At 35.4% G+C, this 19,990-nt stretch overlaps 2 protein-coding genes across 14 annotated transcripts in view; both read left to right on the forward strand.

Moving 5' to 3' along the window:
- The window catches only part of LOC138698194 (A-kinase anchor protein 9-like), a 630,353-nt gene that overhangs the window by 30,572 nt on the left and 579,791 nt on the right, over positions 1 to 19,990 (forward strand). For all 13 annotated transcript variants that reach the window (XM_069823957.1, XM_069823962.1, XM_069823964.1 and 10 more), the window contains exon 3: positions 5,001 to 5,118. In XM_069823957.1, the coding sequence (XP_069680058.1) occupies positions 5,001 to 5,118 (118 nt within the window). The remainder of the gene's footprint in view (positions 1 to 5,000; positions 5,119 to 19,990) is intronic.
- LOC138698759 (piggyBac transposable element-derived protein 4-like) lies at positions 15,142 to 19,586 on the forward strand. Its single transcript, XM_069824986.1, has one exon. The coding sequence runs from the start codon at positions 15,142 to 15,144 to the stop codon at positions 16,972 to 16,974; it is 1,833 nt and encodes a 610-aa protein (XP_069681087.1). The 3' UTR covers positions 16,975 to 19,586.

Genomic DNA, 19,990 nt, shown 5'->3' on the forward strand with positions numbered 1-19,990 from the left:
TCATAGCAGATTGTAGGAATGTATTGGTTGCTGTGGAGGCTACTTACAAAATGTAGTTTTTAAAAAGTAATTGAACATTAATAAATTGCATTGTACTAGATTACTTCCAGTATATGTGTTTTCTTTTAATTCGTCCTGAATTTCCCACAACAAGGTATAAAAATCATCATCCCACTGCCGCACCCTATACATTTTATTAATATCTAATTTAGCATCAAAGTACTCAGTTATGACGAATTTTATGGGAAATGATTTTATGTAAATTTTTATCTCTTCCACTATATTTTGTGGTACATTTTTTCTATTATTGTCCGCGCAACTTATCTAGGCACCTGGGTTCCCTAGTGCTCTCTCGCTGCCCCGTAGCTATCTGCTGGCTACCTGACTGTCGCTGCAGCAGTTGTACGTACAGTTACAAAAACATCATTCAGTATTTAATTTCAGTGCATTCCATTGGATATGGTAGGTGAAAGTATACGGTTTCACAAAATAACATACATAAATAAATTACATTTTTTCTTCTTCTGTGTGCTATACAGTATGATCACAACTCCAATTATTACAATATTCTTATCTGGCCGTGAGCTACTGATGGTAAGCGATACATAAAGCCTTTCAAGAAGAAGCACAGGTCTGTAGTTGTTGGGTTTCCAAAAAACTTAACTTTCACACAGAGTCATTATCAGCATTCTTCTTCTTCTTCCTTCTCCTCTTCCCTTCTTCAGTATTATCATCACCATAGTCATCACTACTGGTGTTGTCTAAACGTATTATAAAATCCATAAATTATTACGAAAAACACTTAAAAGCAAGTAAAGAGATAGGTTTCGAAATAAATCCGGAAAAGACAAAGTATATGATTATGTCTTGTGACTAGAACATAGTACGAAATTGAAATATAAAAACTGGAAATTTAACCATTGAAGAGGTGGAAAAATTCAAATACCGGTATCTTGGAGCAACAGTAACAAATATAAATGACACTAGGGAGCAAATTAGACGCACAATAAATAGGGGAAATGCCTGCTATTATTCGGTTGAGAAGCTTTTGTCATCCAGTCAGCTCTCAAGAAAGCTAAAAGTCAGAATTTATAAAACAGTTAGTATTGGTTGTTCTGTATGGATGTGAAACTTGGATTCTCACTTTGAGAGAGGAACAGAGGTTAGGGTGTTTGAGAATAAGGTGCTTAGGAAAATATTTGGGGTTAACAGGAGTGAAGTTACAGGAGAGTAGAGAAAGTTACACAACGCAGAACTGGACGCATTTTATTCTTCACCTGACATAATTAGGAACATTAAATCCAGACGTTTGAGATGGGCAGGGCATGTAGCACATATGGGCGAATTCAAAAATGTATATAGAGTGTTAGTTGGGATGCCGGAGGGGAAAAAGACCTTTGGTGAAACCGAGACATAGATGGGAGGATAATATTAAAATGGATTTGAAGGAGGTGGGATATGATTACTGTAGAGACTAGATTAATCTTGCTCAGGATAAGGACGGATGGCGGGCTTATGTGAGGTCGACAATGAACCTCCGGGTTTTTTAATGCCGTAAGTAAGTAAATAAGTAAGTAAGACATTTCTCTGTCGTCTCTTGATCGCAACAAACAACCACTGACCTTATTATGTTCATCTCCTTACTGTGTACATTAAATTAAAATTAAATTATGGTTTATTTAACGACGCTCGTAACTGCAGAGGTTATATCAACGTCGGTGGTGTGCCGGAATTTTTTCCCGCAGGAGTTCTTTTACATGCCAGTAAATCTACTGACATGAGCTTGTAGCATTTAAACACAATTAAATGCCATCGACCTCGGCCGGGATCGAACCGGCAACCTCGAGCATAGAAGGCGCTTATAACCTTGTTGCATCTCGTATTACTACCCACCATTGCATAAATATGTCTTCACAGAACGCAAAATTACTGTAAGTACAGATCACACTAAGCAAGCAAATGTATTTTACCCGCGTCATAGACCATCCTTCCCTCTCCTGCCCCGCTACCTCTAGAAGAGACCCCTCTATTCCCTGCGCCCCTCTCTTTTAGCTGCCCAGATAAGTTTTGCTGACAGTACCTTGTTGACCTCTTAAATCCCTAGGTTATTTCGAGTGACATCAAGTTTTGTAGTCTCCTTACCCTCTTTTCAGACACAGCATATGAATGCAAAAATGGGTTTTTACATATGTTTTTCTTATACTGTATTTTATTCTCAATCATTACAGAAGACATTAAAGATGAGTTCTTTTTGCTGTGATTTTCAGCATTTCTTCACTTCGAATGTTTTGATCAGTCCCTGTAGACAAATGTCCTGCTCATCCTGAGTTAAATGATTGCACAAAACTCAAGACACTTTCCATGTTGCACAATATCTGTGTAGTGGAAGCTTTCATTAAGACGTCTGAATATAATGTAAAATTATTATAATCTGAATGAGTTTGTTTTGAGTCATCCAGTTGTTAATACAATTTTTTATATCAAATTAAAATTAAATTTTAGGCAGAATGTAATAATCCAATTGGATGAAAGCCTAAATAATGTTTTAAAATGCTTAGCCGCAGTATTCAGTTGTTGATTTTGGAGTTACAAGTTTATTATACCAAGTCACATATTCTTTACCCTGAAGACAAGCTCTTTTAATCTTTTCTGCTTTGTAATCTTCTGGACTTCTCAGATTTCTTTTTCTTGGAATTATTAACATTATTCATGAATTGTAATTTTACAACAGCTTGTAAAGCAATAATGAAGTATTCTACAAATCTGGCTTTCAGGTAGTAGCTCCCTGTAAAGCAGGTTTGAATAATTTCAAGGAAAAATTTTTCCTTGAAATTATTCAAATAATGAAGTAATTAAATTTTAATTCGGAATGAAAATATTAACCAGGAATGCAAACATCAAAAGTTTCAATGTTGAAAATTTTTTCTTTATATTCTTTAGTTTCTAATTTTATGAAAGGACTGAAGTCTTTTGACTGCTGCTCTTACATAAATCAACACAAAAAATAGATGCACATTTCACAGTATTGTTATGTGATTCATGACCTGTCATGTCTAAAATGTGTAACTGCACCCATAGAATCCTATCCAGCATGTAATTCATTTTAACTAACAATTGACCTAAGCTCTTTCTTATGAGGCGTTATTGAAAAGTCCTTAGATTGGGCTTGTAATATCCAAATGATAGTATGTACAAGTTATTGTGATGGGTTTCCTTCAAAGTAGTCTCATTCTGGCAGAATATATCAACTCCAATTGTTTCCACTTTTGGCATAATTTCTGGAAGTTGTCCTCCATTACTGTGTTAAGAACCTTCTCTGTATTTGCATGGATCTCTTCAATTGTGTCAAATAATTTCTCTTTGAGCGGCAATTTCAATTCTGAAAATATGTAGAAATCTGCTGGGGCTATATCAGGAGAATAGGGGGACTGGAGAATCACAGGAATTTGGCCAGAAATTTGTGATTATGAATGCATGATTAGCTGGTGTATTATCATAGTGAAGGATTTAAGTTCTTGTCTTGACAGAGTGCTAGCTTTTTCTTCCTCACTTTTTCACGCAACCTCTGAAGATACGCATTGGTAGTATTCCTTGTTCACTATCTGACCCCTAGGGGCATATTCATGGTGCACAATACCAGAACAATCGAAAAAAAAAAACGAGTGACATTATTCTTCACATTCGACTAACTTTGCTATGCTTTTCTCGCTTGCAGCAAACCAGGACTTTTCCACTGCGAAGATTATGCTTTCGTTTCTGGTTCATACCCTTAAACCCATGACTCGTCACCTGTAATGATCATATTTAATAAATTGGATAATTTTTAGCTCAATTAACTGTTAGCACATTTCATGGTATTGTTGCTTAGTTCGTACGAGTAGGTCGAATCTAGACATTTCACGTGAAAAGTTCTAAGAAGAATAGGCTTAATATACATAATTCAGAAAATTTGCAAATATTTATCAGTGATCATTTCTTTTGATGTGTACCAATTTTCGGTAGAGTCATGCTGGGGATTTCGTTATTATGTCTCGCATCTTCCCACTACCATCTTTTGTAAGGGAGGAGAATTTGATAGGGAAAGCTTGGATCATAGTGACTAAGTGCGAGGAGAGAAGGTTTTCTGAAAGAATGGTAGTAAACAGTCCAATACATCTTTATGTAGAATATTGTTACTGGTACTTCATACTTTCCGAGTTCTGTGGTAGTGCGTTTGCCAGCAGATCAACTGGCCGGGTTCGATTCCCAGGTGGGGTCATATTTTCGTGTAAAATTTCTACCTCGGGACTATGAGAGAGGTGATACGTAACTTCTAATCACTATTGTTACATATATCAATATACTAAAGTTTTTTTTTTTTTCAATACCTTACTACACAACGTAACTCTTCACAGATACTGCACATGCTTAGCATAGTCTGCCAGAATGATGTGCAACTTAAAAATGGGTCATAGTCCTGCCATATATCCACATTATGCAGAACTCGAATCATGCAAGTGAAGTGGATAGGCATTGGATACAAGTTCACATGCGCGCACGCACAAACACACACGCACATGCACATGCACACTCTCTCTCTCTGTCTCCCTCTTCCTCTCTCTCTCTCTCTCTCACACACACACACACATACATAAAAGAAATATCTGTAACTTAATGTAATTTTTATTCTGAAATAATTCATTCATTACAGTTTTTTTAGGGTAGCCATACAATCAGTGTCTTGAAATTTTTCATGTGAACTAAATGTGTATTTAATTATTATTATAACATAATCTTCAAGATGTTGCTTGTTTGTTTATTTGGGATTACATATCAATTTTCATTTCAGCCATCAGTAAGAATTATTATAGAAATACTGTTTAAATATTTATGTATTTGTATTAAGTTTTCCATTCATATCAATTCAGTATGTAACATTTCATTGTAATACAGATGATTATTATTTTTTAATATACAGAGAAAAACACTTTATAAATCTAGTACATTTCTTCTTTTTGTAGGAAATATCAACAGGAAACAGTGTCACTCTTGGTGGTAAAGAGAGCTTTAGAGATTCTGGAGACTCATCTTCAGAAAGGTTACATATGAGAGTCAGAGAGTTGGAGGAAATATTATCAGGTTAGTGCAATATAGCATTCTTCTCTAAGTTATAAATGTTATGTTTTATTTAATGACGCTTGCAACTGCAGAGGTTATATCAGCGTCGCCGGATGTGCCGGAATTTTGTCCCGCAGGAGTTCTTTTACATGCCAGTAAATCTACTGACATGAGTCTGTAGCATTTAAGCACACTTAAATGCCATCGACCTGGCCCGGGATCGAACCCGCAACCTTGGGCATAGAAGGCCAGCGTTATACCAACTTGCCAACCAGGTCGACTCTTCTCTAAGTTTTAACTAGTTTTCGTTTCTTTACTCATGCTTCGTCTTTTTTTTTTTTTTTTTAAATTCTCGTTCTTCCTGTTATGATCTTTTCATTGATTGTTGTGGGAGGGTAATTCGACCATTTAATTTTTTGAGTATGTTGTCTTTATTATTGTGAATTGTAACAGTTTTGATTTTATAGAGTAACAAGGAAGTGGTTTCTTTATATGCAGTTATTCCTTTACTGTGTCTGGTCCTGCATATACCTACTTTATAAACAATTAGACTGATTTAATTTATACTAGCCATACGCATGCACTTCTCTGCACTTGTTATAAATAAATATCATTGACTTAAATCTGTTATATTTCCAAATACAGCTTTGTTATTGTTAGTGAATAATTTATTGTCAGTTATAAATCGTTTGCTCCTGAATTACTTTCCAAGTTATATTTAGAATTATGAATGCAACTGTTATTACCATGCAATAGTTTCTGGAGTAGTTCGATTAATTCTACTTTTAAGCTTGGTATTATGTTAGACCTAACAGTGTATATTTGTAAGAACTGAAGGTTGTTACTCTCAGCTGTAAGAAGGCTTTGTCACCAAACGATACCATTTGAAATAAGGTATTGTACTGGCCTATATTGTTTAAAGCATGTGTTGATAACGAATGTACAACTATAAGTACCTACCTAAGTTTTTAATTGATTGTGGGGGCTATTGAATCTCAGGAAGAAAATCTTTTCCAGCAGCGTAACATATTCAAGACTAATTTACAAACATGTTAAACAAATTTTTCTTGCAACGAAAATGGATGCTCCCTGGAACAAATAGTCGTATTTTAATTATGTAATTACTTCATAGTTTCATCTGGTATTGTATAACGTTATGACTGAAATACCTATGTTGTTAATTTTTTTATTGTAACATTTGGCCATACCTAACTGAGTATATAAGAACTTGCGCTCAGAGGAGTGGCATACAAGCCACAAGTCATGCTAAAGATGTTGGTTTGTTACTTATTCAATATGGAGTACATAGAACTGTTACCTGTTATGTATAGCCTACATTACCATAGCTCACCCAAATACGTAATAAAGCAATAAAAATATGTGCTGTTATGTTACTGAATAATTAATACTTAATATGTGCTGCATGTATATTTGTAAAATTATTCGATCTCTGACTTTCATTATTTCATAAAAAACGCATCACAAATCAGACATCAAATTTCAGTACGGTACCTTCAAATAGCATGAAATTTAACTACAGTAGGCCTAGATATTGCTAATTATTAGTTTTGACAGTATATAATAGTAATATGCATTACAAGAGCGGTATGTTGAAGTTTTCATGTTCGAGGAAAAGTTTGAAAAAGCGAAACGTAGTTGACTTTTTTAATTTCCGAGAATTGAAAGAAAACATACCGCTCGTGTATCGTACATTATTTTGTGCGAAGATCGTTTATTACATACCTGAAAGAGGAATTTCTAATTAGTTGCAATGAAATCTCCATCTTGGTTTCTGTTCAATGACGGCAATTTTGGAAAACAAAAATATCTATCTTCAACATTGTTGCTTTAAAATGTTTTCTGTGTTTACTATACTCCAGCAGACTGTGATATACGTCTGTCTTTTTTTTCCCCCAGTCTATAAATGCGAACTTAAAACAAACGGCTTCCTTAATGTTACATTCATCACGAAATGCAGTAACTTTAGTGGAGTTGTAGAGTTTACTTAATTTTTGCAAATATTTAAAAACAATAATTAACAGTGCAATTTAGGTGAAATTGCAGTGGTAAGTTTCCAATTTATAATTATTACTATATTGAACGTCTCTAAAAATAATATGTTAAAAGCCTAAAGCAGTAAAATGAATATGTCACTTAAGTGGTAAGAAGAGGGAAATTGTTATGTGTTCGGTTGGGAATACTGAATGTGGAATTTTAGACTTACCACGGGTTGGTTTTGTGCGGAAACCAAGCAAATACGCACGATCTTGCACAAAGTTTTTTGTGCTTAAGTTTCTGTTTAGTCCTACCTTAATATGCATTTGTGCGCAGTCCTTGATTCACTCATGAGCTTCTATAATGACATAAAGTCTACGTCCATCTAAAGGAACTACACTTTCCAATGATGAAAGAATTATTCAAATCTATTAAATAGTTTCCTGAGATTGCCTCATACAAACACACAAACACTCTCTCTTTATAATAATATTTAGTATATTATAAACACACATGGATATCATCCATATAAAAAGTGTTGTTAAATAAATATTGTCCAAGGCCACCTTGTCTTTATTACTTGTGTATTAATCTGAGGCAGCAATGATATAAAAATCATTGTTATTTTAAAACAGATATATCTCGCCACATGGTAATGCAGAATTCCTGCACGGAAATAACATTATGTACTTCAGTACATCATAGTAATATCAGTCCTATCAAAATTTTGCATAGAATAAAACTTATCGGAAATCGTTTTTAAAAAAATTTTTGTTATGTAATATTTTTCATAAAAATCAATAATCGAGATATTTCGATTTAATTCAGACCCCTTATAATCTCCCTTTTAAATAAAGTATTTTGAATGATATGTAGCATAAAATCTAATACATCTTGATTACACAACTTTTAACACTGTATCACTTCGGAATATGTATGATAAGACTTTGTGTTAAATTCTAACGTATCTTGTTTACATGTTTCGATCTATTTATGGGTCATCCTCAGAACTGGTCGTTGTTGGTCTTGGCACCTCTTGGTTTGTTTCCTGTGAGGGTGTGTTCTTGTGGTATAATGTAGAGTCAAAGAGTGTGTGTGTTCTGAAATTGAGTTGTATGTTGAGAATTTCGTTGGGGTGTGTTTTCGTGTGTGTGTATATTTCATATTGTTCTAGTGTGTTTAGTTTCTGGCTTTTTGGTTGGATATGTAGTATTTCCATGTCTGTGTTGATGTCTCTGTGGGTGTGGCTAGCATTTGTGATGTGTTCTGCATATGTGGAAGTGTTTTGTAGTTTTGTTATGTCTGTGATGTGTTCTTTGTAATGTGTTTGAAATGATCTGCCTGTCTGTCCTATGTAGAAGTTGTTGCAGGTGTTACATTTGAGTTTGTATACGCCTGTGTGGTTGTATTTGTTTGTGTTTGTGTGTTGAGATGTTTTTGTAGAGTTTTATTTGTTCTGTATGCGATGTTATAGTTTAATTTCTTGAATGAAGTTGCAATTTTGTGTGTGTTATTGTTTTCGTATGTTAGTGTGATGTTTTTTTTGTGTTCTTGTGTTTGTGTTGTATTCTTTTGTTTTTTGTGATTATGTTTTGTCTTACGTATTATGTTGTCTATTATGTTAGGGTTGTATCCGTTTTCTTGTGCTATGTTATTTGATTATGTTTAGCTCTTCGTTATAATCCTGTTGGTTCGTTGGTATGTTGAGTAGTCTGTGTACCATTGTTCGGAATGCAGCTTGTTTGTGTTGTGTTGGGTGGTTGGATGTGTTGTGTATGTGTGTTGTTGTTGTTGTTGTGGATTTTCTGTATACTTTGAATGTGTGTTTGTTGTCTACTTTTGTTATTGTGATGTCTAGAAAATTTATGGATTTGTTGTTTTCCATTTCTAATGTGTAGTGTAGCTTTGGGTGTATTTTGTTTATGTGTTGATGCAGGTTTTGGATCTGTCTTTTGTTTCCTTTGTATAGTATTAGTATGTCATCTACGTATCTGTGCCAATATATGATGTTGTCTGCGTGTTTGTTGTTGTCTTTGTTTAGTATGTATGTCTGTTCTATGTGGTGTAAGAATATTTCTGCTAGTATGCTGGAAATGGGTGATCCCATGGGTAGGCCTTCGGTTTGAGTGTAATATTTGTTTTTGTATGTGAAGTAGTTTTGTTTTGTGATGATGTCTGTAGTGTGGATGATTTCTTTAATGTGTTCTTGTGGTGTGTTGTTGTTTTTGAGCATTTGTTCTAGTATCTGTAGTGTATCTTTTATAGGTATGTTTGTGTATAGGTTAGTTATGTCGAACAATGCTAATGTTGTACTGTGTGGGATATGTTTGTCTTTTATTTTATTCACTAGGTCTATGTTGTTTTTTATTGTTGTTTGTTTTTCTAATTTTATGATGTTCCTTATGGTTTTTGTCCATGTATGTGGCTAGTTTGTGTGTTGGTGCATTTCGATGATTGACTAATGGTCTGTTGGGTATGTTTTCTTTATGTATTTTCGGTAGTGCGTTTAGTTTAGGTGCTTCTGGTTTGATTGGTTTTAGTTGTTGTTTCATGTTGGTTGGAATGATGTCTTTGTTCTTGTTTATTGTGTTTTTTACTATGTTGTGGTATTGTGTAGTGAAACTAAACACACTAGAACAATTCGAAATATACAGATACACGAAAACACACTCCAGCGAAATTCTCAACACGCAACTCAATTTCAGAACACACACACTCTTTGACTCTACATTATACCACACGAACACACCCTCACAGGAAACAAAACAATAGGCGCCAAAACCAACAACGACCAGTTCTGAGGATGACCCATAAATAGATCGAAACATATAAAGAAGGTACATTAGAATTTAACACAAAGTCTTATCATACACATTCCGAAATAAAATCTAAGTCAGATCGAACTTAATTTATATTTCAATTTTCATATAAATCGGTTAAGCCATTATCATGTGAAAAGATAACAGACATCCAGACAGACATAAAAAAAAAAAAAAAAAAAAAAAAAAAGATTTTCGATCTCAGGATGGTTAAGTATATATGTTAATAGCAATTATTTTTGAAAAAGCGAAAATTACCAGAAAAATTTTGGTTACAGATTTATTATTAGTATAGATTATCCCACGGGACTCATATTTAAATTATTTAAATTCCCTGCGCTCGAATTTAAATGTCCAGTTTGGAGATGAATATGCAATGTGCTGTAAAAAAATGATAAAAAAAAATTGCCTAAGATTTTAATGCAGAATTTATCAGAGGCTATGCCGGAAGTATGTACTTGCTGATTAAAATGTCTTACTAAGATATTTTGGTGTGGTAAATCTCGTGCGACCACAGCTTGTCAAACAAGGTAATTATCAATAGTCATTTCACATTATCTCATTGCCCCAGAATTGAAATATTTCTAATTGAAAAGCACAGCAAAGCTTGCACATCATTTGACAGACCAAGAGGTAGAGGGACAAAAATAATAATGAGCTTGAGTAGTATACAACATAGCTTATTGTGCAGCACCTTAAGTGTCACACTTGACATGTTTTGTGTTTCTCATCCTGACACATCTTCAGTTTGCCCATGCAATCAGATGCTATGAAAATTTTCCCATTTTTTCAGTCTGGAGATGTCTAGGATCTGTGTTTCTTTTTTCCTAGCATACTTAATACCTTCTCTTCCAAAATGTTCGAACATACTATTCTTACTTTGCCATTGAATCCGAGGTTCATGGGTTCAAACCTAGCCAAGGGAAGTGTATTTCAAAGATGGTAAAAATCATGCTTTCCTTTGGAGGGAAGTTAAGCTGGGATCTTGTGTCATGATTTAAGGGACATAAAAGAACAAAAACCTTTTTTTCTGATAGAGGGCTCCAGGCAAAATTTGTTGGTCATTTCTCTCTCGTATCAGAATTTTTCAGAGGTAATATAATAGGCCCTTGTGAGTGGCTTAAGTATACAAGTATACATAGCTTTGTCCCACCCTCTACTTGTAATCCATATTGATCCATACCATCCATTCAGGGTACAAGGAACATGCTGAAAGCCCAGTGCTAACTGCTAACAGAAATTTCCTGTGCCTACTGACCAAGTCTGGTCAGGTTGACTTGTTTTTGTTTGGGAGTTACACACTTTGCCTCTCTCTTAACCTAAACCTCGACTAATTCAAATACCTTTACATAATTCCCAGTTGTGATATGCACCTACTGAAGTTTAATTTCTCAGACTAACTCCATTTTTCTTGAGATCTTTCTTGAATCTAATGTCATCCATTCTGTGATCGGCCGTTTCAAATAATTAAACACTAATGCCGATGAGCATCAAGTCATTTAACTGGAATAAAATCTGTGATGGTAAATTTTTTCTACAAAGTGACGAAAGGGAAGCATTCATACCCCTGCAGTGATGATAGTCAGTCTAAAAGTGACTGCACTTACTCCGATGTATATCGAAATGAATGTATTATATATTTTCATGTTGAATTTGTTTGCCTTTGTGCATTGTTATGTTTCTGAGTTTTGTTATTCAGTGTTGTTAGGTTAAAATATTATAAAATGGAAAATAAAAGACGAAAATGATTATATCCCAATATGATCCTGAAGTACTGATAGACTTAATTACGACTTACTTACTTACTGGCTTTTAAGGAACCCGGAGGTTCATTGCTAGTCTCACATAAGCCCGCCATTGGTCCCTATCCTGAGCAAGATTAATCCAATCTCTATCATCATATCCCACCTTCCTCAAATCCATTTTAATATTATCTTCCCATCTACGTCTCGGCTTCCCCAAAGGTCGTTTTCCCTCCGGCCTCTCAACTAACACTCATATGCATTTCTGGAGTCGCCCATATATGCTACATGCCCTGCCCATCTCAAACGTCAGGATTTAATGTTCCTAATTATGTCAGGTGAAGAATGCAATGCGTGCAGTTCTGTGTTGTGTAACTTTCTCCATTCTCCTGTAACTTCATCCCTCTTAGCCCCAAATATTTTCCTAAGAACCTTATTCTCAAACACCCTTAACCTCTGTTCCTATCTCAAAGTGAGAGTCCAAGTTTCACAACCATAAAGAACAACCGGTAATATAACTGTTTTATAAATTCTAACTTTCAGAATTTTTGACAGCAGACTGGATGATAAAAGTTTCTCAACCGAATAACAACACGAATTTCCCATATTTATTCTGTGTTTAATTTCCTCCCGAGTATCATAGACTTAATTACTAGATTTAAATTTGTTATATTATATGAAGATGGAATACCCATAAAGGAAAAGGATGATGAATCAATCCGATCGATCGATCAATCAATCAATCAATCAATCAATCAATCAATCTTCTTAATGTATCCAGCTGTTTGCTGACAACATAAAGTCCACTATAGTCCACTGTAGTCTATTCAGTTTTTGTTTTTCACGAGAAATGAGGGGTATTTTGATCGGTGTTCATTATAGATGCCTGTTGCTAGTAGCCAGAGTTGGGGTGTAATCAATATATACTGCAGGGCTCTCTCTTCTGCAACTGGTACTGATGATTTTAATTCACTTTTTTTTTTGGTTTATGGATGGACAGTATAGAAGAATTTGTTCCAGATCTTCATCATGATTATTACACCACAGACAAGTAGGATTATCAGAAATGTGAAATCGGTGTAGGTACAATTGAGTGACAATGTGACCTGTTCTGGCTGTTGTTAAAAATGTTTGAACATGTCTGGGCAAGTTTTTGTACATTTCCAGGTCATATGGTTTCTTTTGTACAGACTGTAGGATTGTGTACAACCCAGAGACCCAATTATGCCAGGGAACTGTGTAATATCTTAAAATCCATTGATAACCTCTCTTTGTTCAGCCTGCAACCTAGAAAAAAGAGATATTCTAATGTTCCCTCTTAAAATATCGAAAATCAGTTGCATAGAATTGTAATTTAAGCAGTCGATTAATAGGAGAAAAGGACTGTGTCTTATTGTGGGTTATTCCAAATGATCCACTTGTTGCAACAGAAATGATACTGTAGATTTTGTTAAACGAAATCTCTCCTGAAATTTTGTCACCTAATTCCTCATAAGAATTCTCTCTTTCCACTAACGAAACTAAATGCTCACAATCTTTCGTATACAAGTACTCGACTGTCACGAAAAAATGCAACCCCCTCTTGCTGTCGGGAATGGGAAGACAAGGAGAATAGGAAGAAAGGAAAGATAAGGAGAACAACAGGAAATGAAGAACAAGGGAAATACAAGCAGAACATAGGGAATACAGGGAGAACAAATGGAATGCAGGAGAACAAGGGCAAAACAAGGAGAACAAGGTAAAGACAAGGGGGACAAGAGAGAGACAAAGATAACAAGGGGAGTACAACAGTAGTGGCTCGCCGTAAAAAAATAGGTGAAGTGCTGTTCACATACCAAATGCATGAACAGTTTCACCAATATAATGAGTGGACCTACTATTCGTAAACTACGTACAATTTTATTACAGTAGTACTAGAACACATGCAAAGAAGAAAATTTATTTCAGGACTCATCCAATTTCTTGCATGCCAAGTCAATCCTCCTATCTTTTAGTGGTGTAGGATTCCTAGTGAAATTTTCAATATTTTCAAACAGGAAAGCTTCTTTCATCGGAAGAATTTTTTTATAGTTATTTTATACAACTTCTCTATTTTCTTAGCACTTTTTAAAACAAAGAACAAATGGAACTGTAGGTCGTCCAGAATTTAAAACATCTTTTTATCCTCATATTTAAGTCTACAAAACGACACTTCTAATAAATTGCAAACTGTGCCATTTTCGGGATACATATTTCACACTCATTTATCAATGGTTGCGTTCAGCCAGGACAGCGCTGTGGCATGTTTGTTTGTAAACACAGTGGACATTTTGCAGTCTGGTCGTTCAGCCACCAACAGCTGCTGTAACTCAGCAAAAATGAATCGCTACCCCAGCGCTGTCCCTGCTGAACGCAGCCAATATTTTCTATGTACTGGTACCTAAGTATTTGTATAATAGCAGTATAATGATTAAACATATAATATAGGCCTACACTATGATGTAGGATTAATACACTATATACACTTATCACTAATGTACTCTAAATACATTAAGTATTAAGTTAATATATATACGTACACACTATTAAACAACATGTGTACATTTACGCACGCGTTAAACTTTCAAATACAAGAGCTAGAAAAAAACTGGCAAGCTCATGAGAAGAAATAATATATACCATGGAAAACAACTTTTAAACTTTGTGAATGTATGTGGGGTGTAAGTTATTCATGATAAAATAACATACAGCCAGCTAATTTACCACTGCAGGGGTGGTTGCTTGGACACAAGGAATGAGGATACTTTTCTCGAGTCAGGTAGTACATACTGTAAAATTTCACAGCCCTTAAACAATAGCCCCCAGCCTTGGAGACCAGCTTCAACCCTTCTCTATTATTAGCACTTTGCGCCCGGCCATGGTAATATTACCATGCATTTAAATTCACCAAGACGCCGGACATGGTACTATTACCATTACAAGTTTAAAAATGTACTACGCTAAAACCGTTTGAGTTTTCAACATGAATGTTGCACTGTATTGTAGGTCTGTCTTTCTAGTTTTAGTTTTATATAGCAAAGACATCAATTTAATTAGACTTTAAGTTATGCCCTCTGGAACAATGTACTGCTGCGTCTTCAACCTCAGCGACTTATTCAAAGCTCGCGCGCAAAGTTCGAACATCCGTTTTGAGAGAACCATATCAGGTATCATTATGAATCTTGTGCCGTATTATAGCCCTGTTCATATAGTATTAGTTTCATAAAGCAGAGGGCTCTAGCTTATGGCATTTCATGCTATGCCATCTGGAGTTCAGTGCTGTACCTCTGGTAGCTTGGCATAAAGAGAAACATTTCTTGAAGTAATGTTTATGTCAGCATTCATAAGATAACATTCACCAGCTGTAATTCTATGACCCCAGACTAAATATAGAATGCCTCACAAGGAAAAGTTTCATAATATCTCCAGTTGGTTCCTAGATATTACAGTGGAAGTGTGTTCAATGCGTAATGGATAAGCCAGGGACGAGTACAAATGTGCAACCTTCGCAGCCGCGATATGTAACGAGTGCCGAACTGTGTGAAATTTTGAATGATTCAGATTCAGATTATGAGGTTGAGAAATCTAATTGTTTTGCTACGGAGCAAGATTTTATTCTTCCAGAAACAGAAGAGCTAGAAACAGAATCTGTACCAGTAGACCCAGAAACAGAACCTGTAGACCTACCAGTAGACCCACAACCAGAGAAAGGACGAAAAAGAAAACGAGCTGCTTCTAGAAATCCCACAGAAACAAATTCAAGGTGGAACAAAAATATTCAGCTAGTAAATAAACCTATATTTTCTGGAAATCCGGGACTGAACCCAGATTTGGAAATAAACGACGAAAGCTCTGCCATTGATGTATTCAATTTATTTGTTGACAATTCAGTATTTTCGGAAATTCAATCAGAAACAAATAAATATGCCAAACAACAAATCAATATCAGAAAAAATGAAGGCCCTATCAAACCAAAATCTATATATGCTCAATGGAAAGACGTGTCTATAAATGAAATAAAAATATTTTTTGCAATAGTCATTCATATGTGCTTATTAAAGAAGCCGTGTCTAAGGTATTACTGGAATTCAGAGCCAATTCTACGCACTACTTACACAAAAACAGTTGGGATGTCTCGGGATCGATTCCTGGCAATTTTCACAATGCTGCACCTAAATGACAATGAGAGACGTGTCGCCAGAGACCAGCCAGGCTACGATCCTCTCTACAAAATAAAGCCATTCTTGAATATCCTCACAACGAGATTTCGAGACGTGTACACTCCAGATGAAAATCTTACAATAGATGAGGCTATCTGTCCATTTCGGGGTCGAATATTTTTTCGAGTTTATATAAAAGGAAAGCCTCATAAATATGGAATAAAAATCTATGAACTGTGCGAGGCTATCAGTGGATATGTGTACAGTCTCGAAGTTTATGCTGGTGCACACGAAACAGAGGTAGATTATAATACTGCTTTCAGTGTTGTCAATAGATTATGTGAACCAGTAACAAACAAATGGCACACGGTCTATATGGACAGATATTTTACAAGTCCAAAACTTTTCGATCACCTGTGGACTGTTGAAACAAAAGCAGTAGGAACCGTTATGGCAAATCGCAAAGAAATGCCAAAAGATATATTTTCAGAAAAACTAAAGAAAGGAGAAAAACTGACTGCACAAAGAGATCATCTCCTAGCTATAAAATGGCGTGATGTACGAGATGTATATTTACTAAGCACTGCACATGATGATCACATTGTTCAAACAACATCGAAAGGAGAGCATCAAAAAATAAAACCCATTGCAGTTGTGGACTACAATAAATTCAAAATAGGAGTAGATAAATCTGACCAGATGCTCTCATATTATTCCTTTCAGAGGAAATCATTGAAGTGGTGGAAAAAGTTGTTTTTTCACCTCTTTGATCTTGCACTTGTGAATGCGCATATTTTGCATTGCAAAAAATGTGTAAAGAAATTGACACTTCACAAGTTCATCGCAAAAGTTGCAGAGAGTCTTGTTACGAGTGTAGGGATGGAAATGACGATACAATCACGTCTAAGTACTGGTGGTAGGCTTGTTGGAAGAGATCATTTTCCTCACAGGATTCCAGGTACAGGATCGAAACAAAAAGGTCATACACAGCGTACGTGCAAAGTTTGCGCAGATAGAGGCAAGCATCACACTGGCAAGGCCACACAGAAGTACACGACCATCTACTGTGCGAGATGCGATGTGGGACTTTGCATCGGGAATTGCTTCGAAATCTACCATACAAGAGCAAACTATTGGGAGTAGCAGTGAAAAGAAACTAATGCTAAGATAACTGAATGTGAAAGAGTGTAATATTTAGTGTCAAAAGTGTGTTTTATATGTATATAATTAGTGTGAATTATCTATGAAATCTTGGAATAATGTGCCAAAATCTGCAACAACAAGACGCTCTCAGGATGAAATGTAAGTACCAATACAACTATCATACACAAAAGTATATATCTTTATTTAAATCCTGTTAAAATTTTATATTTTTATCTCTAAATTTATTAATTTTATTAATTTTTTTTTCGAACCCTTAAAACTTTCCAGCACACGGTAACAAGGGTATTTAAATGGCTCCGGGCTCAAAGTGTTAGTACCGTTAGATCTGCAAACTGGTTAATCCACCTACAAGAAGTCTGACAGTTCTCCTTAACTGAAAGACTCAGAAACGCACTTCACTCATACAATCTTTCTTCAGTGCATGACATCACGTTACCATGGAAACCAAGTGCTGTATGAGAAAGAGAGCCTAAATAATTTCATCTCTACAGTATTGTAAGTTCCAATAGACACCGCTTAGCGCTCGTAACAGTTAACATTATTCTATTCAGCAGACAGTTACAGGTACTATTTATACAACTAAACACTGTTCAAAACAACTGAAAAGAAAACTTCTTTTATTCTAGAAATACAGTACCGGTAATAACTAGAATTAATTATTAATATGAGATAAAATTGTTTTTTACATGTAAATAGGTGAAATGGCACTTCACTCAGTTCACCTGAATAGCCACCCCTGGAGTACAAGGAGAGCAAGAAGAAGACGAGGAGAATAATGGAAACATAAGAAAAAAACAGAGGAACACAAAGAGGACAAAGGGAATACAAAAAGAAGAGGAATACAAGGAGGTCAAAGGGAATACAATGAGAACCGTAAGACAAAAACAACACTTAGAATACAGGAGAACAAAAGCAAGATATGGAGAAAAAGGGGAGTACAGGGAGAACAAAGGGAATGCTAGGAGAATAAGAAATATACAAGAAGAATTGGGGGGAATACAAGGAGAATAAAGATACAAAAGGAGAACATGAAGAAAAGGGAATATAAAGGGAACAGGTAAACAAGGAGAACACATGAAATACAGAAGAAAAAGAGCAAGATAAGGAGGACAAGAGGAATACAAGAAGAATAAGAGAAAGACAGGGAGAATAAGGAGAACACAAGAAGAAAAAGGAGAACACTTGGAGAATAAGGGGAATGCAAGGAAAACAAGAGGAATACAAAGAGAACAAGAGAAAGAGGAGGAGGAGGAGGAGAAGAAGAAGAAGAAGAAGGAAAAGACCAGGAAAACAAATAGGAATACATTGAGAATAAGGGGGAAGACCTAGACAACAAGGGGAAATCAAGGAGAGCAAGGGAACACAAGGAGAACAAGGTGATCGCACCCACAAGTAGTCAACAGAAAACATGCTGCATATTGAAGATTTGTGCCTGTCACTTTTCTTTTTTTCCATTTATATATGTTACATATCCAAATTAAACGTCAAATAAGCCACTGGCATAGCTCGGTTGGCTAAGGGCTTGCCTCCTGATCCAAAGTTGCGTTCGGGCATGGGTTCGATTCCCGCTTGGGCTGATTACCTGGTTGGGTTTTTTTTTCCGAGGTTTTCCCCAACCATAAGACAAATGTCAGGTAATCTATGGCGAATCCTCGGTCTCATCTCGCCAAATATCATCTCGCTATCACCATTGATGCTAAATAACCTCGTAGTTGATACAGCATTGTTAAATAACCAAGTTAAAAAAAATCAAATATGTTGTTAACTAATACTGAGTTCTTGACAGTAAGCCATTAATTCTCTTGCTCTCCAATATTTTTTACACACATTGGGTTTAGAGGAAAGGGCTGGACATTGCTGAAGGTGATTCTCATCCATTTCTTCCTGAAGATTGCACAGTGAACAAAATGGTGATGAAATAATTCCAATTTTCCTCAACGTTTTGACACAAAGTCATGTCTTGTGAGTAATTGAAAGGATCAGCTACACTTATTCTTGGATATTCAGGAATTATATTTTGTTGTACATTGAGACACTGTCATCTTTTATTATTTGAAATTTCGTGGAAATGGTATGATTTTATATTGTGATATTTTGAGTTGATTAATCTCTTAACATCAAATATGAAACACAAGTAAAATAGACACAAGAATGCCAACAGAAATCTGCTAACAAGTCCTGGATGATATTGTTAGAAGAAGAGAACTGCATCCCAGATTTTCCAAGGAACAATGCAGTTGCTTTATTTCGACTAACCGTTGTGCATGACTGCTTAACAGTTCACCTCCATAGAATTCAGGATGTATACTATCCAAGCAGCTATATTCTAGAATGAACAGATATCATCTCCTCCAGTGCAAAGCCTTTGTAAAGATGCAGCTGATATGCCAACACAGCTGTAAATAACTACTGGGAAACCAGAAGGAATATGGATGAACTCCAATTCCTCTAACTCGAACTAATTAATTTTGTTCTTGATAAATTTTTCTTGGGAAGATAATATTAAAATAGATTTGAGGGAGGTGGGATATGATGGTAGAGACTGGATTAATCTTGCTCAGGATAGGGACCAATGGCGGGCTTATGTGAGGGCGGCAATGAACCTCCGGGTTCCTTAAAAGCCAGTAAGTAAGTAGGTAAATTTTTCTTTTTTATTTGCTGTCTGGTCTCTGTTGATTGTTCCATTCTTGTTTCATGTGTTAACTCATTGCTGATTTGACTTCATATTTTGCCCAGTGTTGTATTGCCTATAATTTTTGTAAGGATGTTCATTTCTGTTGTTTCCAGCATCTGTTTTGTTTTTGAAGTACTCACTCTTGTCTCTGTCATTCATGTCAGTATTGACCTTAATACCAGTTTCTATATTGGTACATTTCGTTTTCTTCTTATATATTTATCTTTGCTGTTTGTGTTATTTAAACAATCTGATATTCTATTATTGCGATCTACCGAAGTACATATGATATTTCCGTGTAGGAATTTTGCATTATCATAC

This window comes from Periplaneta americana, chromosome 4 (assembly GCF_040183065.1).
Source record: "Periplaneta americana isolate PAMFEO1 chromosome 4, P.americana_PAMFEO1_priV1, whole genome shotgun sequence".
In the NCBI taxonomy this organism is placed as follows: Eukaryota; Metazoa; Arthropoda; class Insecta; order Blattodea; family Blattidae; genus Periplaneta; species Periplaneta americana.

Excerpts from the sequence above, each read along its gene's own strand:
- LOC138698759 (XM_069824986.1), top strand. The coding sequence starts at position 15,142 with ATGGATAAGCCAGGGACGAGTACAAATGTGCAACCTTCGCAGCCGCGA.